This window comes from Pan troglodytes, chromosome 16, assembly GCF_028858775.2.
Source record: "Pan troglodytes isolate AG18354 chromosome 16, NHGRI_mPanTro3-v2.0_pri, whole genome shotgun sequence".
In the NCBI taxonomy this organism is placed as follows: Eukaryota; Metazoa; Chordata; class Mammalia; order Primates; family Hominidae; genus Pan; species Pan troglodytes.
The window spans coordinates 82226348-82248914 of record NC_072414.2 but is presented as its reverse complement, the minus strand read 5'-3'; the positions used below and the strand labels follow the sequence as shown (position 1 = coordinate 82248914).

The 22567-nt window shown below is 39.4% G+C and overlaps 1 protein-coding gene across 2 annotated transcripts in view; it reads right to left on the bottom strand.

The window, feature by feature from the left end:
- IQGAP1 (IQ motif containing GTPase activating protein 1) overlaps positions 1–22567 on the bottom strand; it is a 114093-nt gene that overhangs the window by 45427 nt on the left and 46099 nt on the right. The window contains exons 6-15 of one of the 2 annotated variants that reach the window (XM_523157.8): positions 17381–17448; positions 16168–16281; positions 15113–15291; positions 13318–13402; positions 8096–8259; positions 7192–7276; positions 3891–4054; positions 3537–3697; positions 2270–2394; positions 508–671 (exon numbers count right to left, since the gene is read on the bottom strand). In XM_523157.8, coding sequence (XP_523157.3) covers positions 508–671; positions 2270–2394; positions 3537–3697; positions 3891–4054; positions 7192–7276; positions 8096–8259; positions 13318–13402; positions 15113–15291; positions 16168–16281; positions 17381–17448 — 1309 coding nt within the window. Of the gene's footprint in view, positions 1–507; positions 672–2269; positions 2395–3536; positions 3698–3890; positions 4055–7191; positions 7277–8095; positions 8260–13317; positions 13403–15112; positions 15292–16167; positions 16282–16549; positions 16749–17380; positions 17449–22567 lie in introns of those variants that run through there. The other variant, XM_016927429.4, reaches the window with a different exon arrangement.

Below are 22567 nucleotides of genomic sequence, written 5' to 3'. Positions count from 1 at the left end.
TCCACCTCTCAGGCTCAAGTAATTCCTGTGCCTCAGCCTACCAAGTAGCTGGGATTACAGGCATGCACCACCACGCCCAGCTAATTTTTGTATTTTTTTTTTTTTTTTTAGTAGAGATGAGGTTTCACCATGTTGACCAGGCTGGTCTTGAACTCCTGGCCTCAAGGGATCTGCCTGCCTTGGCCTCTCAAAGTGCTGTGGGATTACAAGGCGTGAGCCACTGCACCAAGCCCTGGATCTTATATTTCAGTAAAGAATTTACTGAAAGAGACACAAAAGACTGTCAACAACAAACAAAAGAACAAAAACCCAAATGTGTAGAACAGCATGAGCTCCTAGAAGGTGGAGCCTATGTCTCTCACATTTTTGTGTCCCTCCAGTGCTTTGAATCTAAGGGTGCCCAGAAGGCATTCACTGAATGAATCAAGGAAGATATTCCTACCTCTACCTTTGTTCTAGGAGGGCTGAGGTGCTCTCAACATAAAGAACAATTCCGATGCCACTCACCTGGGCTTTCTCTCTCTTCGCTCTAATCAGCGTGTCTTGGTAATGCTGGGCCACTTCTGCAAGGACTCCCTCAAGTTTAGCTGCAGGAATCTGTAGGGCCTGCAGAGTCTTTTGGGCATCACCTTCATCCAGGGCTTCATTAATTAAACCAATGGCTAAAATCCCTAAATATAAAGAGACAGAAAGTTTTTTTTTTCTAATTAAGGAAGTATATAAACAAATCAATCATGGAACATGCTAACTAATCATAAATCCACCTAAGAGTAACCATGATTCAAACTGCAACTTACCATCCATTAAGCAGCACTGTTTTCATTTTTTAATTAGTATTTATTTCAACTAAACTCGCTTGTATTCATATTCCTATTGAATGCTCAAGTCCTTTTGTTTCATTTTTAATTGCTCTAACTTAAAAGCGATGAGGATTTTTATGAAACTGGCCTTACTGTATAGCTTTCAGGTACACTGGAATGTGTAATCAAAAACATTCTTGAGTCACAAAGGATTCACGAAGAGTCTTAAAAAGGTTCAAGGGTTCTTAAAAAGTCATCTAATTCAACACTTTTATAGAAGAAATAACAAGGCTTAGCAATCTCTTCTCCAAGATTACACAGCAAACAAATGGCAGAAGAAAGATCCAAGCGCAGGGCTCCCTAATGCGAAGCAAGGCTCTTCCCACCAAGTCAGTTGAATATTTCTCCCAGGAAATACAAATTAAAATTAGAAACGTTCACTCCCCAGGTATCTTAGGCAGCCGTACTGCTTTTGTAAGGACTCTGCTGTATAATAAAAAGTCTGGCTGGTCTTTGTCTCTGGGGGAGCGTCTAAGACCCTTGGGATATCCTGAGTGATAGGTATGTTTCTGTGATTCATGGTGGGCCCCTCCGCCCACACCTGAATTTATGCCAACCAATGACTCCTGGTTGGCCTCATGAGAGTTTAAGGATGGAGGCTGGCCATGCTGGAAAGATCAACCACTGAGGTATAGAGTCACGTGATACCAGCCTGGCCTCCCATTCTCCAGGGAGCAGAGGCCAAATGAAAATTGAGTTTAATCGCAAAGCCAATACTATCAATCACGCATATGTAACGAACCCAAATAAAAACTCTGGACACCCAAAACTCAGGTGAGTTTCCCTGGTTGGTGATACACGTCAATGTGCCAGGAGAGTGACACATCCTGAGAACACAGAAGCTTCATATTGGGGACTCTCACAGATATTGCCTGATGATTCTCTTCTTTCAGCTGATCCTGATTTACATATTTTGTAATAAAATTTTAATCGTAAGTCTAGCATTTTCTTGAGTTCTGTGAGTCATTCTAGCAAATTATTAAACCTGAGCGGGTAGAAGGATCCTCCAAATTTGCAGCCAGTTGTTCAGAAGTACAGTGGCCTGGGAACCCTGCAGCTTTCAGCTTGTGTCTGAAGTGAGAGGAGTCTTGCGGAAGACCATGCCTACAACCTGTGCAATTTGACCTAATTCCATGTAGTGTCAGGACTACTTGTTATAACAGCATTTAAAAATAACAGATCATGTTCAATTCACCTCCCCCAAAATTTAGTTCTTACTGGACATATACCTAATTATAGCAATTGCCTGGTGTTCTCAAAACAATATCCAACTCTAGCCTTTTGTGTTATATAGATATTTTCAATCTCTCACCCAAAAATCCTTCTAGGAGTAGTATTTTGAACCACTTCATGGAATCACATCATCATTAATGGTGACATTATTTGGGGAGGACAGGAAGATAACTCACTCTCATGTTCCTCTTGCACCACCAGGTTCACATGGTCCACGCAAGCTTGGATATCATTCCATGTAATGAATTCATTATTCTCTGCATGTGCCTGAGCCTTCAGTTTCATCAACTCATCGAGATACCTGCCCCAGACCCCCAAGTAAAAAGAGCATTAAGCACAGCATGTTTAAATATTCAAGGAACAAAGATTGCTAGGGTATCCCAACCATTTGATATATTCTCAAGACCAGTTTTGGAACTGCATAGTTACTTTAAACAAAGTGCAAAAATGCAACAGAAATCACTTATTCTCAATATCCTGTTACATATTCTAAATTCCATGTTAAGACTAACTCTAGAATTAAAGGCAGCAGTTCAAGCAATTCCTCCATAGACAAGAAAAAAAGGCTACACATGAGCTAATAAATGCAGGAGGAATGACAGAGCAACAAATCATCATTCAGCAACTTTTACTGAAGGTACTGATTTAGGAAAGATTATCAATTGGGTTAAAAATATCAGGTGAATGCTTAATGGAAAACTAGATATTTTGACGGTGCAAAAGAGATGATGTTCTAGTGATGAGGGAAAAACGTAAATACGCAATGGAAGTATAAGTGGTCTCCCTAATCCAGGGATCAATCTTAGTATCTCTAATGGTGGGATGGTGGGAAAAGTGGGTTTTATATGCCTATTGACATGAGGCAATATGAAATACACATCATCAAAAATGTTGAACTGAATCGTGACAAGCCTAGAAATTTAATTTCCAATTTACAGGAATAAGGCAAATATGAGAAAGCAACTAGAACTATCCATAAAATAGGCAATTGGTCCCATCCCTTTAACAAGTCAGTCTCATGAAGAAAGGGACAATTCTAGATTAAAAGATACTCAAGGGACACAACAGCCAGATATAATACATGTTCCTAGGCTAGAACTTGTTTTCAACAAAACAGCTATAAAGGACAGTTTGGGAACAACTGAAGAAGAATGAAAATGAACTAGCTAGGGTTAGATGATATTTAAAAAGTATTATTTAACTTTGTCAGAGATAGTGTTATTTTGACTATGTAACATATTTCAATAAGCCTACTTATATATTTAGGAACGGAATGTCATATTTTTCAGCATAACAAAGAATTAAATGAATCAAAGTAGAACCAAACAAAAGTATGACCATGATAAAGTAATAATGCCTGCAAAGAAAATCGGAGCACTGACATACAAAAGACAAGGTTAACAGCTACGTAATGGATTTATTCCCTTCACTCTGGACACCCACCTCTGACAGTTTTCTTCCTCAATATTGGTAAGACCAGTAACTGAACTGCTCAATTGCTTCCACACTGTATTCACATCTCCTGATTCCAATGCCCTGTTGATCAGGGCCACCGATGACAACATCTCCACTGCGACAGAGAGCTCTGGGTGGGTGAGATTATGCTGTACAGAAAGGGACAGAAGGGAAAACAGTGAGGAAAGACATTCTCCAAGACCCAGGGAGTTATAAGTTTAATAAAACCGTAAGAAAACCAAGTTTATGCAAAAAAGTTCTACCTAACCACAGGAAGAAGTGGGTATTACACTCACGTCCACCCAACTTTGCTCACAAACAGGACAGGTTTAGTGAACTCACTTCAGGACTTTGTCGCTGCAGGGTAGCCAGCTCCTTCTGATAGAGATCGGCGGCAAATGGATACACCTGGGGCAGCTGGGCTTCGGGATTCATCAGTTCCAAAACAGTCTTCTCAGCAACACCCTTCTGGATTGCAGCATTAATCAGTGCTACTGCTGCCAATCCTGTGTAAAAAACAGGAGTCAGAAACGCAGTGGGCTTAGAGAGCCCTCAGGGGGAAGAAGGTGCCAATCTTCACGGGAAAAATATCACATTCTGTGGCTATCAGCCATGAAGTTTGAAGTGGAACTTTCGTCTTTAAAAAAGCAGCCTCCTTTGTATGAAGAAGGGTGAACTGTACGGTATGTGAACCATGTCTCAATCAAGATGTTTTCTTCAAAAAGCAGCCTCCTAACTGTTCTCCTCATCCCTATTTTCTTCCCGTTCAATTCATCCTATATGCTACCACTACTTCCCACCTAAACCACCTCTTCCTTCTCCTACTGCCTGGCTTCTTAAGCTACCATTCAAAGCTTTCTACAATCTTTCCACCCCTTGATCTTACACAACTCAGCCCAAAACATTTACAAAATTTGTATTCTAACCACCATTCCTCAAAGACATCTTTCACTACCTGTACTTCGGCTCCCACCTCCTTTTTCCCTCATTGTCCTGCACTAGGACGTTCTTTTCTCACCTCTTTCACCATCCAAATCTTAGCAATCCCTTAAGTCTCACCTCCTCCAGATATTTCCCTAACAAATCATGAAGTGTGTGCGAGCCAAAGTGAGGCTATATTGACTCCAGTTCTACCTTTAAAACTGGAGTAACTTGGCCAGGCACGGTGGCTCACGCTTGTAATCCCAGCACTTTGGGAGGCCAAGGCAGGTGGATCACGAGGTCAGGAGATCGAGACCATCCTGGTCAACACGGTGAAACCCCGTCTCTACTAAAAATACAAAAATGAGCTAGGTGTGGTGGCACGTGCCTGTAATCCCAGCTCCTCGGGAGGCTGAGAGAGGAGAATCGCTTGAACCAGGGAGTCAGAGGTTGCAGTGAGCTGAAATTGTGCCACTGCACTCCAGCCTGGCAACAGAGTGAGACTCCGTCTCAAAAAAAAAAAAAAAAGGGGGGCACACAGACCAACAGAACACCATAGAGAACTCAGAAACAAAGCCACACATTTACAGCCATGAGGAGAACATTTTTTGACAAAGGCACCAAGAACACACATCAGGGAAAAGACAGTGCTATGGTTTGGATTGGTTTATTTGTCCCTACCAAATCTCACATTGAAATTTGATACCTGACATCACCCTAAGGGTATGAAAAAAAAAAAGAAGAAACTTGATCCCCAGTGTGGTGGTGTTGGGAGGCAGGGCCTAGTAGGAGCTGTGTGGGTCATAGGAGCAAATGTCTCATCAATGGCTTTGTGCCATTCTCATGGTAGTGAGCTCTTGCAAGATTGGATTGGTTCTTGGGGAGAATGGATTAGTTCTCATTAGAATGGGTTGTTATAAAGCCAGGACCCCTACTCACTACCCCGGGGATCGGTCTCTCTTCACATGAGCCCACTTGCCCTTTGATCTTCTCCTTCATATTTTGATGCAGCACAAAAGCCCTCACCAGAAGCTGAGCAGATGCTGGTGCCTTGCTTCTTGCACAGCCTGCAGAGCTGTGAGCTAATAAATTACCCCGCTTCAAGTATTCCTTTATAGCCACGTAAAATGGGCTGAGACAGACAGTCTCTTCAATAAATGGTGTTGAGAAAACTGGATAACCATATGCAGAAGAATAAAGCTAGATCCCTATCTCTCATAATATACAAAAATAAATCAAAATAGATTAAAGACTTAAATCTAAGACCTGAAACTATGAAGCGACTGGAAGAAAACATTGGGGAAATGCTTCAGGACACTGGTCTAAGCAAAGCCATTTAGCTAAGACCTTAAAAGCATAAGCAACGAAAGCAAAAATAGACAAACAGGACTATGTCAAGCTAAAAAGCTTCTGCACAGCAAAGGAAACCAACAACAAAGTGAAGAGACAACATATAGAACAGGAGAAAACATTTGCAAACGATCCATCTGAGAAGAGAACAATAACCAGAATATATAAGAAATTCAAACAACAGCCAAAAAAAAAAAACCAAAAAAAAAACCCCCACAAATAATCCAATTTTTACGTGGGCAAATAAGCTGAATAGATTTTTATCAAAAGAAGACACACAAATGGCCAACAGGTATATGAAAAAATGCTCAACATCATTAATCATCAGGGAAATACACATCAAAACCACAATGAGATACTTTCTCACCCCAATTAAAATGGCTTTTATCAAAGACAAAAAATAACAAATGCTGGGAAGGCTGCAGAGAAAGGGCTCATACACTGTTGATGGGAATGTAAATTACTATAGCCGCTACGGAAAACAGGATGGAGAGTCCTCAAAAAATTAAAATAAAACTACATATGATTCAGCAATCCCATTGCTAGGTATATGGCCAAAAGAAAGGAAATCAGCACTCCCAAGTTTATTGCAGCTGTATTCACAATAGCCAAGATATGAAATCAATCTAAGCGTCCATCAATGAATAAATGGTAAAAAAAAAAAAAAAAAAAAAAAAAAAAAAAAAGTAGTGTATACACATAATGGAATATTATTCAGCCATAAAAACTGAAGGTCATTATGTTAAGTGAAATAAGCCAGACACAGAAAGGCAAATACCTCCTGATCTCACTCATATATGGAAGCTAAAAAAGTGGATCTCACAGAGGTAGAGTTGACTGGTGGTTCCCAGAAGCTGGGAAGGGTAGTGGGAAGGAGGACATAGAGAGGTTGGCTAATGGGTACAAAATTACCATTAGATACAAGGAATAGGTCTAGTGTTAGACAGCACAGTAGGATGATGATAGTTAACAATAATGTATAGTTCAAAACAGAAGAACTGGAATGTTCCCAACACCAACAAAAGATAAATGTGTTAGGTGACAAATATTCCAATTACCCTGATTTGATCATAACACATTGTATGCATGTATCAAAATATCATACGTCAGTGCTTCTTGGTTGGTGTCAGTGCTTCTTGGTTGGTTTAAAAAACAAAACACATGTACCCTCAAAATATGTACAACGATTACACAGCAATTAAAACCACCACAACAACAAACTGGAGGAACCCTCCTGCCACCAAAAGTACCTGGCAGTTGGTTATCGCTAGTAGGCTCAGAGTGGGGGATGACGATGACAGAAGCTAACCTCACACCCTTCAATAACACAAAGCCACAACTTTCCTCCCATACAATTTCAATGGACTCTTACTTCTCTGATATTGCTGGGCAGCACTGTTTGCAGCATCCACTCCAGACTGCAGCTCCTCCTTCTGCAGGGGGTCAGTCTGACCACTCTGAGCAAAGCAAAGAAAATTATGTAAAGATTACTCATTCCTACGACTCCAGGCCTTAAGGTTCTCATCTCTCAAAAGCAGTCACTAGGGACAGAGAGCCATAGTCAAAAGTGACAGCTCAGGCTACATGCAGCCAAGGTGGCAGCCCCAGGTAGAGCCAAATGCCTTTGCCAAAGCTGGGGTAGAGTGACTTTACAGATACCAGTACATTCTTAAACATATTACATGAAAAGCCTCAAAAAGTTCTAAGGAAAAAGTGTTTGTAGAATCTTAAGCACGTTAATGCTACTTACTTTGACCAACGTACGCTGGATATTTGTAAAATGTATACTTGCCCTTATTTAGACAAAAAAGAAAGCCCCTCATGTTTGTTCTAAAAAAAAAACCCCACGAAATACAATCCCACACAAGCTACCCTGACTGCACAGTAAGTACTTTTCCAGCTTTGGCCAGAGCAAACTAATAAGGTGCAGTTTTTTTTTAAAGTGCAAATTCCTGACGTAAGAATGCAAAAATATTCAGGTTTTCCCCAATGTCTTTTAGTTGGAGAGAGAGACAGCTGAAGTGAAGGAGTGATTAGACTGGGGATGGGTGGGTATTGTCTGTTTATTTTAAAAGAGGATTCATAGCTCTAAAAGCAAAAGTGAGCTGAAGACAATGTGTATTTTACCTGAGGATTTTTTTTTAAACTAATTTATATGCAGAGGAAAAAGTCGTATTGGGGGAAAAACAAAGGCAGCATATATATCTTTAAATGACAGCATGGGATTCGAATGGATATATACAAACTCTTGCAGCTTCAATCCAGACTGTGTTTACCTGTCTCTTCTGCTGTTTATCACTCAGGAGCTGCTTCAAGTACCAGTCGCTATTCTGTTGCTGCAGTCCTCGAAGCCCCAGGGCTGGTGACTGCAGAGCCCTGAACAAGGCCAGTGCATCTCCTTGTTCTAAAGCCAGGTCGATATTTGCTAATGCAGAAAATGCTGAGGAAAAAAGGCAAAAGCTTGTGAAAGGACTATGTTAACAGAAGAGCCTAGAATAGTTTTCCTTCCCCAAAACCAATCTCAGTTCCAGATAAGGAAATATAACTCAGAGAGCCTTTACTCTGTGATTCTCAGAAGCATAAGATCTTGGGATTTGAAAAGAACCTTAGAGTCATCAAGTCCAGGGGTTCCCAACAAGCTATTCATCAGATTTCATACAGATTCCTGGGCCACACTCCCAGCCTACTTAAAAACTTCCAAATGTAGACAGCTCAGCACCAATATGGAGCCACCAATCCAGACCAACATGACGCTTAAATTCCCTTAAAATGCCAAGTAGTTGTCCAGATTATACTTACGGACTACCAAACAGGAGAAAGTATCTCCCATGGCCACTTACTACATCTTTGGACAATTTTGTTTCAAAAATATTTTTAAAGCTCCAACCCTAAAGTTCACACTGAATACATTCCACTGCCCCTCCCTATGACAGCAAATGCCTTACTAGCAGCCTTATTTCCTTTAACCATGTCTTACATAGCACCATTTTGAATCCTCTCATTACCCTGATACTTCCTGAACACACTCCACCCACAACAGTCAGTGCCCAGCTATCAAGGGTGGTCCAACCTGTGCAGAGTGAAAGGGGTCATCTTCCCCTTTCCACATTCTCTCTTCTAATCATAGAACCTGAGGTCACACAAGCTCTATAATACAATACATGACAATGAAAACCCAGATGTTCCTTCATCTGAAAATGATAATGAAGATACCTTCCGTCATAGGAATATTTTTAAGATTAAATAAAATCATATACATAAAAGCACTTTATATATTGTAAAAAAAAACCCAAAAAACCAAAAAGGTATTCTTAGCCTGAAAGACAGAATAAGATAATTTCTGATTTCAGAAATGATAGCCACTAAGGAATCATAATTACTTTTTTACTTTCCGTTTCCTTATTTTTTGAAGAGAAAATGCCTGTCCCTACCACCACTCACAGATAAACATCTGATTTTATCAAAGTAGCAAAAAGAAATCAATAAAATACCAAAAATAAAAATATCTGGGGCATAATAGTACTTATCAATTGCAAATGTTTTCATTAGTAAAAAACAAAATAAAATTAATAAGCTGTTATAAAGAAAATCAAAACAGCCCAAGGGAAAATAAAGTCTCAAACTAGAAAATGGGAAGTAGGGGCAATGAGGAGACTAGAACTATTAAAAAAAACGGCGGAAGAAAAGGTTAAAACACTGGTATGGATGTGAGGTCTCACTGTAGGCTCCTAAGATACTGTTTATTTCTTCCTAATATTCATACCTGCCGTTCAACTGAGCACCATACCAAGGTGGTGGCTTCTCAAGTCATGTCTGCAGGTATATGTGGCTGTTAGCCAACTAATCATCCATTCCTTCAATGATATTTACTGAGGATCTGCTATATGCTGCAAATATAATTGTGAAAAAAACAAATATCCTGTCCTCAAGGAGCTTTCATAGTAGCTAGGGACAGAAAATAAAATCAATGTAGATAACAAACTAGACTTTCTCTAGGTATATAGCATAGAATCTTAGATTATCTATCTACAAAAGCATCTAGTAAATTTTGCTTTTTCTAGAAGTGTACACATACTACTTAAATATGTAAATATTGAATGAATATCTATAAACATTTATATTGCAAACATAATAAAGTGTGGAACATTACTTAAATACTTTCTCTCACTGAACTTTAGTTATATAACTCTAATTTTCCTTAGTCTACTTAACAAAAAATAAAATAAAAACTTTTTCTAATTTTCAACTGCTTGGCCTGCAGCTTTCTCCTGGGGCAGCATCAATGGCCTCATTGCTGTTTCGAATGCTCTGGGCAAAGAATCTTATCTATAATTACATTAATTCCTGGAACCCGAAGTCCCTATATCCTCCTGGCATCTAACTTTCCTTTGCCTCAAGACTTTCTCTACAATTAGGAAAAGACTGTCCTTTTATAGGGAATTCTGCCTTATCCTCACCCTCTTATCTATCCTAAGGATCCCTGTGAAGATCCATGTACACTGAAAACCTGCTCAAACTTCTAAGCAGAAGTCATCATTCCCTTCTTTATTCTATGACTGCACCACATGCGCTCTTGGCATCTTGCTCTAATCAAGCTGCCCTAAAAGTACTCATTTGTATGTCTATCTTCCCCACTATACTGAAAGGTATTTGAGGGAATTTTTATTATTTTGCTCCTCTGACTACATAATAATAATATGAATAGGACACTTTAAGAACATATTATTATTTCCTTACATGTGCTCACAACTGATTCTTATACAATTAGCAAGGTAAAACTATAAAGGTTATAAAACACCAAACAGTAAGGTAGAGAAAAATCCCTCAGTAAAACAAAAAATATTTTATGTACTCTATGCAACAGGAAACATCCTGGACTTTCTTCTCACAGAGAACCAACCATAAGGACACTCCAGTTTATATTTGCTGACTTAAGGATTAATACAGATTCAGCACAAGATACCATCCACACTTGAATGGATTATTCTGCTAGGAAGGTCATTATCCTAAATGAACCAGAAGGTAGCAGAATACAAAGAATGCTGGTCATCCACTCAGGAGGCTGAGGCAGAAGAAATCTCTTGAACCCAGGAGGCGGAGGTTGCAGTGAGCCGAGATCATGCCACTGCACTCCAGCCTGGGCTCTGTCTCCAAAAAAAAAACCCTAAAAAAAAGAATGCTGGTCAGGACTTAAAACTCCAATCCTATGGAATTGGTAAAATCTTCTAAATCCTCTCTAGTTATTAGTATTAGTTCAAATGAGAAATTTGGCCCTCCAAATGAACAATGAGAACAATTACTATTATTATTGTTATGAGTATCTTGAGCAAAACAAGATTAAGCCTGACCTAGTTGGTTGAAATCAAACCTTTTAGTTTTTTTGGTGAGTCTAAACCTATGCTAGGAATTAGGAGGACTTCAAAAGAAGCAGAATATGTAATCTCTACTTTAAGGAGTTTACAAAGATGTCAGAAATAAAGATCAAGCAATACAAGACAATATATAATTAAGTGCAAATTTATAGGGATGAGCCTGTGTACAACACAGGAGATTTGAAAGTCAACCATATTGAACTGTGACAGGCACTGAAGTGAAAATTGAACTGGATCTTGAATGATGGGCACAATTTGGATTAGGAAGAGATGAGGCATGAAGGCATTACAGTAGGGAGATTACATGACAAAGCGATAATAGTAATGTTCATTGAGTACTTACTAAATAGCAGGCAATTTACATACACTATCTCGTATTATATGTCTAACAACGCTACTGCAGGTGCCCAATGTTACACAGCTTTTAACAGAGGAACAAGAGATCAAATACCAGGTCAGTACCACTTCAGAGCCAGATTCTTTAAAAAAAAAAAAAAATTAATTAATTAATTTTTTGAGGCAGGGTCTCACTCTGTTGCCCAGGCTACAGTGCAGTGGTGCGAACACAGCTCACTGTAGTCTCAACCTCCTGGGCTCAAGCAATCCTCCTGCTTCAGCCCCCAAGTAGCTGGGACTACAGGCGCATGTCACCACGTCCAGCTAGTTTTTGTATTTTTTGTAGAGACAGGGTTTCGCCACATTGCCCAGGCTGGTCTCAAACCTAAGCTCAGGCAGTCCACCTGCCTTGGCCTTCCAAAATGCTGGAATTGCCTGGCCCAGATTCCTTTTAAGTCATAAAATGTACAGAATGAGTATGGGAGGTAATTAGGCAAATGAGCTTCTACAAAGAGCTGTATGCATGAAATATTGCATAAAGAACTGCACTAGGCTAGGGATCTGCATTTTGTCTGGCAAGTATGAAGTAGTCATGGTGAGTTCTTTAGCAGAGTAGTGACAAAATGATAATTTCAATAAATTAATTTCCCAAAAGTAACACATATATAAAAGTCAGTATTAAAAGTATAATCTCATTTTTCTTTAAATATGTTTTGGAGGCTGGGCAAGGTGGCTCATGCCTGTAATCCCAGCAATTTGGGAGGCCAAGGTGGCAGGATCACTTGAGATCAGGAGTTTGACACCAACCTGGGCAACAGAGCGAGACCCTGTCTCTTCAAAAAAATTTTAAAAATCAGCTGGGTGTGGCAGCGCATGACTGTAGTCCTAGCTACTAGAGAATTTGAAACAGAAGGATGGTTTGAGCCCAAGAGTTTGAGGCTGCAGTAAACCATAATCGCAACTGCAGCCTAAACAACAAAGTGTAACTCTGTCTCTTAAAGAAAAAAAAAAAATACACACACACACACAGTTTTGAAGGACATACAAAAAAATGCCAGTAATGATTATTCCTAAGTGATGATTATTTCTAAGTGAAGGAGTCTAATTTTTGTGGTTTATTTTTTATTTCTAGACAGCTTGCATTATTCTTTAAAGGAAAAACAAAAATATAATGTTACTTTAAAAAAATAGAAAAATAATTTTTTTTTTTGAGACAGAGTCTCACTGTTGCCCAGTCTGGAGTACAGTGGCACCATCTCAGCTCACTGCAACCTATGCCTCCCAGGTTCAAGCAATTCTCCTGCCTCAGCCTCCCAAGTAGCTGGGACTACAAGAGCACGCCACCATGCCCGGCTAATTTTTGTATTTTTAGTAGAGATGGGGTTTTACCATATTGGCTAGGCTGGTCTCGAACTTCTGACCTCAGGTGATCCACCCGCCTTAGCCTCCCAAAGTCCTGGGATTACAGATATGTAAGTGCTGGGATTAATCAGCCACTGTGCCTGGCCAGGAAAATAATATTTAAAAGCATGTAATAGGGTGAAAGAGTGAAACTGTAGCCAAAAAGACTACTATGATGCTACTGTCAGTGTAGGAACAAGCGGCTGACTGAAGATAAATAATTAAAACGGAGGCATAGAAACACAAAAGATTGTTAATAAGCAATTATTGCTAAACAAATCCATGAATGTCTAAAGTAAGTAAATCAAACTATGTTGTAAGTCCCAGAATAGATCAACATTCACATTATATTATATCCCTTTAAGTGCCTGATTCAGGAACATACTTACTATTGACTTTGTTTATATTGCCTTGAATTTCAGCTTGCGTGAGCAGCTCCTCATAAACATCTCTTTCTCTCTCTGAGTTTTCTGTCTGAGGATGAGTAAAAAGCGTAATTAAGTTAGCTTAAGGTGTCTAAGAAGACCACATAAATACACGTGTGCTCCTCCTGCACCATAACACTACCAAGAATATGGGTGTAGCTTAAGACCCTTTATAAAGAACAAAGCAGGCACAGTAACTCATGCCTGTAATCCCAGTGCTTTGGAAGGCCAAGGTGGGAAGATGGCTTGAAGCCAAGAGTTTGAGATCAGCCTGGGCAACATAGCGAGACCCCATCTCTACAAAAAAATTTTTTTTATTAGCCCAATGTGGTGGCACATGCCTGTAGTCCCAGCTACTCAGGAGGCTGTGACAGTAAGATTGCTTTCCCCAGAAGTTCAAGGCTGCAGTGAGTTATGACCATGCTACTGCACTCCAGCCTAGGTGACTGAGCGAGATTCTGTCTTTTTTTTGAGACAGAGTCTCACTCTGTCACCCAGGCTGCAGTGCAATGGCACCATCTTGGCTTATTAAAAACTCTGCCTCCTGGGTTCACGTGATTCTCTTGCTTCAGCCTCCTGAGTAGCTGGGACTACAGGCGTGCACCATCATGCCCAGTTAATTTTTTTGGTATTTTTAGTAGAGATAGGGTTTCACCATATTGGCCAGGCTGGTCTCAAACTCCTAACCTCAAGTGATCTGCCCGCCTTGGCCTCCCAAAGTGCTGGGATTAGGGGCAGCACATCCTTGCCTCAGATCTGAACAGAACGGGCACATACAGATCCACAATCTTGGAGTCTCACTGGTGACATAGGCAGAGGCAGGGCAGCAGCTACTTGCCTGCAGGCCAGTTTGGCACCTAACTGGGAAACTGAAATCCCTGCTCTATGATAAGAGATACAAAGAATGTTCTGAGAGCAGGATTGTCTTCGTTTTGTCATCAACCACTAATTTTAACAAGGGGTGGATAAATTTGTGTGAAGTTTTTTTTTCCCCCCCCCGAGACGGAGTCTCGCTCTGTCTCCTGGCTGGTGCAATCCTGGCTCACTGCAGCCTCCACCTCCCAGGTTCAATAGATTCTCCTGCCTCAGCCTCCCAAGTACCTGGGATTACAGGAGCCCAACACAACGCTGGGCTAATTTTTGACTTTTAGTATAGATGGGATTTCGCCATGTTGGCCAGGCTGGTCTCAAACTCCTGACCTCAGGAAATGAGATCCTCAGATTCAGTTTTTTCAAGTCAGAATCATTTAACTAACTTCCACATACCCATAACAATTGTACACAAACATTTTACCCCAGAGAATCTGGGAAAGAGGAAAGACTATGTTAATATTTAGAGATAATCTTTCCAAAGGGCACTATTAATTTTAATGGCTACGCTCTAGAATTTTATTTCTATAAAATTCAAGAAGCAGAGGTCAAAATGGAGCCTCACACCAAAAGATTAGATACTGTATCATTCCATTTGTATAAAATTCTTAAAAAGGTCAATGGCAGCAATAGAAAATAGACTGGTAGTTGCCTGGGCTCAGGGGTGTGGGTAAGGTGGAAACTGACTGCAAAAGTGCACTAAGGAACTTTTTGGGGGTGATGGTTAAATGATCACATATATTTTTCAAAACTCAAACTGTACATTTAAAATTCGGTGAATTTTGTTGTATGTAAACTGCATCTCAATAAAACTAATGTTTAAACTGGAGCCATATCAAATGATGGAATAATATAAATTAATTAGAAAGAATAGATGTTGCATTTTTACCCTGTTTTTAGCATTTGTCATTTTGTCCTGCTTAGCCTGGTAAAGTATATCCTGGTAAGTGGATGCCAAGGGCTCTTCAAGATTTACAAGCATGGCATTGGGATTTTTCAAAGCTGCAAATGTGTCAGCTGGAATTCTACGGTCAATAGCTTCATTAATAGCAATAACAGCAGCATGTACTAAAAAAAAAAAAACAAACAAACCAACAAAAACACTGAGATTATATAGATTACAGGATGTATACCACAACAGAAAGCAACATTGCACCCCCCATTAGAGACAGAGGCTCCTTTTCACAGAGAAATAACAACTGGGGTTCGAAGACTGGCTCCCTGGGCCAGGCTATGAGCCTAGCCTCTTCCTTACAGTATGCAAAGCCACAGCTCCATCTGTGATCCATGTTTGGGATGGTGAATTTGGAATCTCACAGAGAAACACTCATAAGAGAGCCTTGCAAGGAACACTTGCTCTGGAGATATCTGCCTTAATTACCAAGTAAACACCATAAAACAATAAGAAACTCAATGAGCCACGGAAATGTAGGACTTCCTTTCTTTTTTTTTGAGACAGAGTTTCACTCTTGTTGCCCAGTCTGGAGTGCAATGGCATGATCTCGGCTCACTGCAACCTCTGCCTCTTGGGTTCAAGTGATTCTCCTGCCTCAGCCTCCCGAGTAGCTGGGATTACAGGCGCACACCACCATGCCCGGCTAAATTTTTGTATTTTTAGTAGAGACGGGGTTTCACCATGGCCAGGCTGGTCTTGAACTCCTGACCTCAGGTGATCCACCCGCCTTGGCCTCCCGAAGTGTTGGGATTACAGGCGTGAGCCACCACGCCCAGCCAGGACTTCCTTTCTAAATGCTTTCACTTTAATCAGAATTAATCATGTATTTCCAAATAATAACAGCATGGAAGACTATGTGTTTACAACTATATCTGTGGACTTAAACTTGCTGGCAAGATTCATACTGTCCTAGATCATCACTATAGAATTAATTATTGGAAATAGTGGCAACAATCCCAGTTGAACCCACAAAATTTCTCTCTTCTTACATGCGGCTTCATCCACTGACAGTTCATTAGCCAAGATGCCCCCAATCTTGCTAAAGGCAGGCATCTGGATGCCATACTTCTCCAACTCAGTCTTCATGTTGTTGATTTCTTCTTCTACAGGAGGGAATTAATAATTAGTCAATCAAGCTAAGCACCCTTCCATAACCAAGAGAAGGAAACATATTCCTCAACTATGCAATGGGATAAAATGGCATTTAACTTTTAGGGTTTTATAAGGATATAAAGATACAATGTATGGAAAGCACTTAACACAGTAACTAGTATATAAAATGTAGTCAAACATTATTATTATCAAGGGCATCAAAAATAACTATAAAGTGAGAAGGTCTACAGGAAATAGTTTTTCAAAATTGCTACTTACGGCATTTCCTACAATGAACTTATAAATGGAACAGCTTTAATGTGAGCTCAACAATAAGTGAATCACAAACTAAGTCAGTTATCTCAGTCTTTACAATCATTAGCTGCTATTCAACAATTTCACTTCTAAGGCAGAAAGCCAAATGATAAAGAAAACATGTAAGGTCTGGTCCTTTCCCCAGGTCTGGTGAATAACTTCCCTGGAAGGAAAAATACCATGGACAAAAACTTTCTTACCAATTTTTAAACTTTCAAGCCTACAAAATAATCACCACTTTGAAAGACTTGAATCTATCTTACCCTTAAACAGTATTACCACTGCCCTTTTTCTCCCCAACCCCTCATCTCTTCAAGCATCTGGCTATAGCAAATACACATAGAAACACCCACCCAAATAAGCTTAAATTTTAAAATTACTAAATTGGCATCTTTGTGTCATCTCACTCCCCACTCTCCCTCTTGCTTTGCCCACAACAGATGCTTGCTGGAATGGAAAGGGAAAGATAGTTATAAAGCATTTTTCAACATACCCGAACATTTAATGTTATGTGTTAACATTATTATGTTTTATATATGTTAATGTTATCCCCAATTTACATATAAGAAAACTGAGACTCACTAATCATGTTCACATTATAAGTGAGAGAACAGAGCTTGAAATTTCAAGTTTAGTGTTCTTTACCCCACATTAGAGAAGCAAGTTATTCATATTTTTTTCACCTCCACTGCCAGTGTATTTTTAAAGCCCTAGGTCTTCAAAATTGGTACTGCTGGCTCTCCAGGCTATTTCCACATAATTCAAGCATTTCCTGCCAAGTATCTAACTCCTTACCTGTGAAGTCAACCTTTCCATATAGGTCTTGAATCTGAGGGGCCAGACCTAGCTTGAACAGGTACAAACTAGAAGATACAATATGCAAAAGGTTAGGCCTCCCAGCTGTGCCTAGCTGCCACCCTTAAAAGGGGAAAATCAGCATGAAGAATAAAATAGAAGCATTCTGAACACTGAGACTCCCAGTACCTACGACAGTCTCCTTTGTAGTTACAATACGCTATTTACCTCAGAGTTTTTTCTTTTAGTTTACATGACAACATTGCCCTAAAAAGTCACATAACACAATGCAAAGAGCACTGGACTGGGAGAAATCAGTAGGCACAAATTAAAGTCCTGGTTCTGGCACAAACTCAATGCATAATTAGATGTTAATGGCCAGGCACAGTGGCTCATGCCTGTAATCCCAGCACTTTGGGAGGCTGAGGTGGGCGGATCACCTGACATCAGGAGCTCGAGACCAGCCTGGCCAACATGACAAAACCCTGTCTCTACTAAAATACAAAAATTAGCCAGGCGTGGTGGCATGTGCCTGTAATCCCAGCTATTCAGGAGGCTGAGGCAGGAGAATTGCTTGAACCTGGGAGGCAAAGGCTGCAGTGAGCCGAGATCACACCACTGTACTCCAGCCTGGGCAACAGTGTGAGACTCCGTTTAAAAAAAAAAAAAGATGTTAACATTAATGTTAATATAATGTGAAGTGTCTCTTCATTTGTTTGCCTTCCTGTAATCAATAAGTTTTAAATAACAAGACATTTTAGAAAAGCTTCATAAAAATGATTCAGATGGCAAATCTTACTTAAACTGAATTCATATTACTGATGGAAAAGTTTAATCCAGGTAATTTAACAGTTTTAGATAAAGAATATTTCATATATTTTTACTTTTTAATTATCAGGTTGGTGAAAATTATTTTTACTTTTTAAACTTAAAAAAAAATCAACTAGACTCTAAGCTTCATGAAAGCAGGGACAATACAGGGCTCATTCACTAATGTCTACCCAGAGCCTAGCATATATTAATAAACATTAATCAATATTTGACAGATGGATGGACGGATAAATTAATGTCCATAAGCCTGTGTTATTAAGTGGATTCTAAAGCCCTAACTGATCAGAATCAATAAATTAGAAAAGATCAGAAGGGTACTTTACAGATACTGACAAAAGCAAGATATTGACAGTTTAAAGTAAGCAGGGAAATAAGAAATATATAAGAAATAAATCATAGAAACTTAAAGTGGTATACAGTTTTTGTAAATAATCTATAAACCTCAATATCATCTAAATACAAACACGCATCATGTATACTGCAATCACAGAACTGATCAAAATTTAAATTGTATATAATAAACCCAAATGTATAATAGAAAAACAAAAATCAAGTATTCTCAAAACACACTAGAATTTATACATCCACAGAAGCTAATCATTTTCTCAGAGAAGTGCAAGTATAAGTCATGTGTATATGATTAAATGCTTTTCTTTCAGGTAAAAGACTCAAGATGGATATATAAAGCGACTGTCTCAGAAGATTTTAAATGTATTCAAAAAATTCTCCAGACTGGGTGTAGTGGCTCACACCTGTAATTCCAGTACTTTGAGAAGGAGAGGCAGGAGGATAGCTTGAGGTCAGGAATTCAAAACAGCTTGAGCAACATAGCAAGACTTGTCTCTACAAAAAAAATTTTTTAATTAGCCAGGTATGGTGGTGCATGCCTGTAGTCCTAGCCATTTGGGAGGCTAAGGCAGGAGGATAGCTTGTGCCTGGGAGGTTGTTACAATGAGTCAAGATCACACCTCTGCGTTCCAGCCTAGGCAAAAGAGTAAGACCCTGCCTCTTTAAAAAAGAAATTCCAAAGCAAAATAACTAATAACTTTCTATATATTTTTATACATTTTTATATATATTTTTCTCACTAATACATCACATCTGCATTCTTAATTAAGAGAATATTTTTCTCCAAGAATTTCTTTCTCATTTATTCCTACTTGGAAATAGCGAACAAGAAATTTTAAGAAAGTTCAAGAATGTTGCTGATATGGTTTGGGTCTGTGTCCCTGTCCAAATCTCATGTCAAATTGTAATCCCCAGGTGGGGGCCTGGTGAGAGGTGATTGGATCAATGGGGGCAGGTTTCCCCCTTGGTGCTGTTCTCCTAACAGTGAGTGAGTTATCGCTAGATTTGGTTTTTTAAAAGTATGTAAGCACCTCCCCACCTCTCTCTTCCTCTTGTTCCTGCCATGTGAGACGTGACTGCTTCCTCTTTGTCTTCTACCATGATTGTAAGTTTCCTGAGGTCTCCCCAGCCATGCTTCTTGTACAGGCTGTGGAACCTTAAGCCAATTAAACCTCTTTTCTTTATGAATTACCCAGTCTCAGGTATTTCTTTATAGCAGTACAAGAACGGACTAATACAGCTGCTTTCACAGTACCAGGAACACTGACTTAGCTTTTAATGTCTTTCAATGGTAAATTAAAGGTGCTACAACCGTATCACTGGCTAATATAAAAAGTAGACATGGGCACCATCTTTCTTTTAACTCTCTTTAATTATTACGAGTATTTTATGGAGACACTGGAGCTATGAAAGGATTCAAAACGGCCAGTTAAGTCCTCTTACCCGCAATCAAAAGTACTTAGCTTCACACTGAAACTTATAAACCCTAATGGTGAACAGCACTTTCCAATCTTTGCTCCTGCTCTCCCATGCCTACTTCTACAAATATACTGTTAGGCACTATAATGCGTCAGCCTGTAACTGCACTTAGATTTATTTTTCTTATTTCCTACTTAAGCTGTACTTTGTAGCAATGGGCAGAAGGAAGTTATGTTAACCTATCTGGATTCTAATTATCTTTTCTGTGAATGGTGAGTAACCTAGAAATCACTATGCCAATCTCAAAGATTATTAATAAAGACCCTGAAACACAGCAGGTGATTAGGAAACAGAATCTACTACAGGTCCACAGTCCCTTATCCAAATTCTTGGAGCCAGATATGTCTGAATGTTGAATTTCTCAGATATTAGAAAGTATATTTCTATTTACAGTGTATATGGTATCATAAAGTATCCCCAGCAAGCCCTGGGGCAGCATCCTCAATCCAATCCATTACTTTCTGCAGAGAAACACACAAACATAATCATACTAAGGAGACAAATGAGCTTACACCAAACTTAAAATCAAATTTCAGATAGTTTAGGGTTTTAATTTAGGGTAAGAGATTATGGACCTGTTTAACCCCAAAATCAGTTATTAGAATAACAAAACAGGGGAAACAGGAAGAAAGTATACAAGTATTTTGAGAATGGAAAACTGGGGTCTTATCTGAGAGTGGAATGTTATCTACAAAAGTAATTTAGTATGATTAAAGTACAGTGACTATCTCTAGAATAATGCCAATCAAGACTTTAGAGGAAAAAAAAAAAAAAGGCAAGCAGGGAGGAGACAGAGAGGTAGTACTTTTCTGTCACTGTTGATCCAAAGGGAGATGGAGCCTTATCCAATATAGCAAGGTGAGGAACCTGCTTTGAACATGGCTGTGTTTTGTGGTAAAAGAAGGCACTTTCAGCAATTATAAATACTTCCTACATATTATCAAATGTTGCCAATCCACCCTTCAGGAAAAACACCATAAAAAAGAAACCATAAATCACGAAACACACTGCTCTATATATACTTTCTAAGCACAGACTACATATTCAAGAGAAATGGAAAACAATAGCAGACTTCCTCTCTTTCTCATTCTGACTCTACCACTAGGAAGGCATAGTTAATTCTTTAGGCTCTACTACAGAGAATTTGAGGGCCTGGAACCCAGGTTACACTGCAGAGTAGTGGCTACACAACTAGCAGAGAGGAATTCTGCTTCCACGTTCAGATATCCATTGCAGGTAAGGCCTTCACAAGATTATCAACATGGACAAATCTCATGCAACACTAAGCCAAACAAAATACTCAGAATTAATCTGATCTGGACTCAGACACACATATTTGGTAATGTTTTGTTTTGTTTTTTAGAGACAGAGTCTCGCTCTGTCATCCAGGCTGAAGTGCAGTAGCACAATCATAGCTCACTGCAGTCTCAAACTCCTCGGCTTAAGTGATCCTCCCACCTCAGCCTCCAGAGTAGCTAGGACTACAGGTGTATGCCACCATGCCCAGCTAATTTTTTATTTCTTGTAGAAATGGGGTCTCGCTACGTTGCCCAGGATGGTCTCTAACTCCTGGCTTCAAGCAATCCTCCCGCCTTGGTCTCCCAAAGCACTGGGATTACAGGTGTGAGCCACTGTACCTACCCAGCCTCAGACACATATTTGAAATTGCTACATTCTCAACACGAGATCCTCAAGTTCTCAGCTATATTCATTCTTTCATATGTTTCACACTGATTCCAATGATACCACAGATCTAGTACATGTTTGCTCAAGAAACTGGAGACAATAGTCTTCTTATAGATCAGTATTATATACCTACTCCAATGTAATTAACACTTAGCAAGCACACATAGAGGATGCCATATAAGAAGTGCAGCCCAAGCAAATATCTCACTCATGTCCCACTTGCTCTGCCATCTTCTTTAGTCCTGTGGCCATCAAGTAAATCTGCTAAAACACTATACTACTGTACCACAGGCTGAGTATACCAAATCTGAAAATCCAAAATCCAAAATGCTCCAAAATCTAAAAATTTTTAAGCACCAACATGACCCTCAATGCTATAATTGGAGCATTCTGCATTTCAGATTTGGCATGCTCAACTGGTAAGTATAATGCAAATACTTCAAAATCCAAAACACTTCTGGTCCCAAGCATTTCAGATAAGGGATATTCAACCTGTATAAGCATCTACTAATATGCCATCCCACCATCCTTCCAGACTTGTATCTTTTCCTTCCTATTTAATTTAGTGTTCTGGGGACCTGAAAATTAAGTCACATTCCAAATTTACCATGATATTATGGGAAAAAAATATATTTTGTATCATTTCTTACTATCATGTTTGTGTTGGTACAAAAATTATTATTATTATTATTATTATTATTATTACTTTTTTTTTTTTTTGAGATGGAGTTTCGTTCTTGTTGCCCAGGCTGGAGTGCAATGGTGCAATCTTGGCTCACCGCAACCTCTGCCTTCTGGGTTCAAGCAATTCTCCTGCCTCAGCCTCCCGAGTAGCTGGGATTA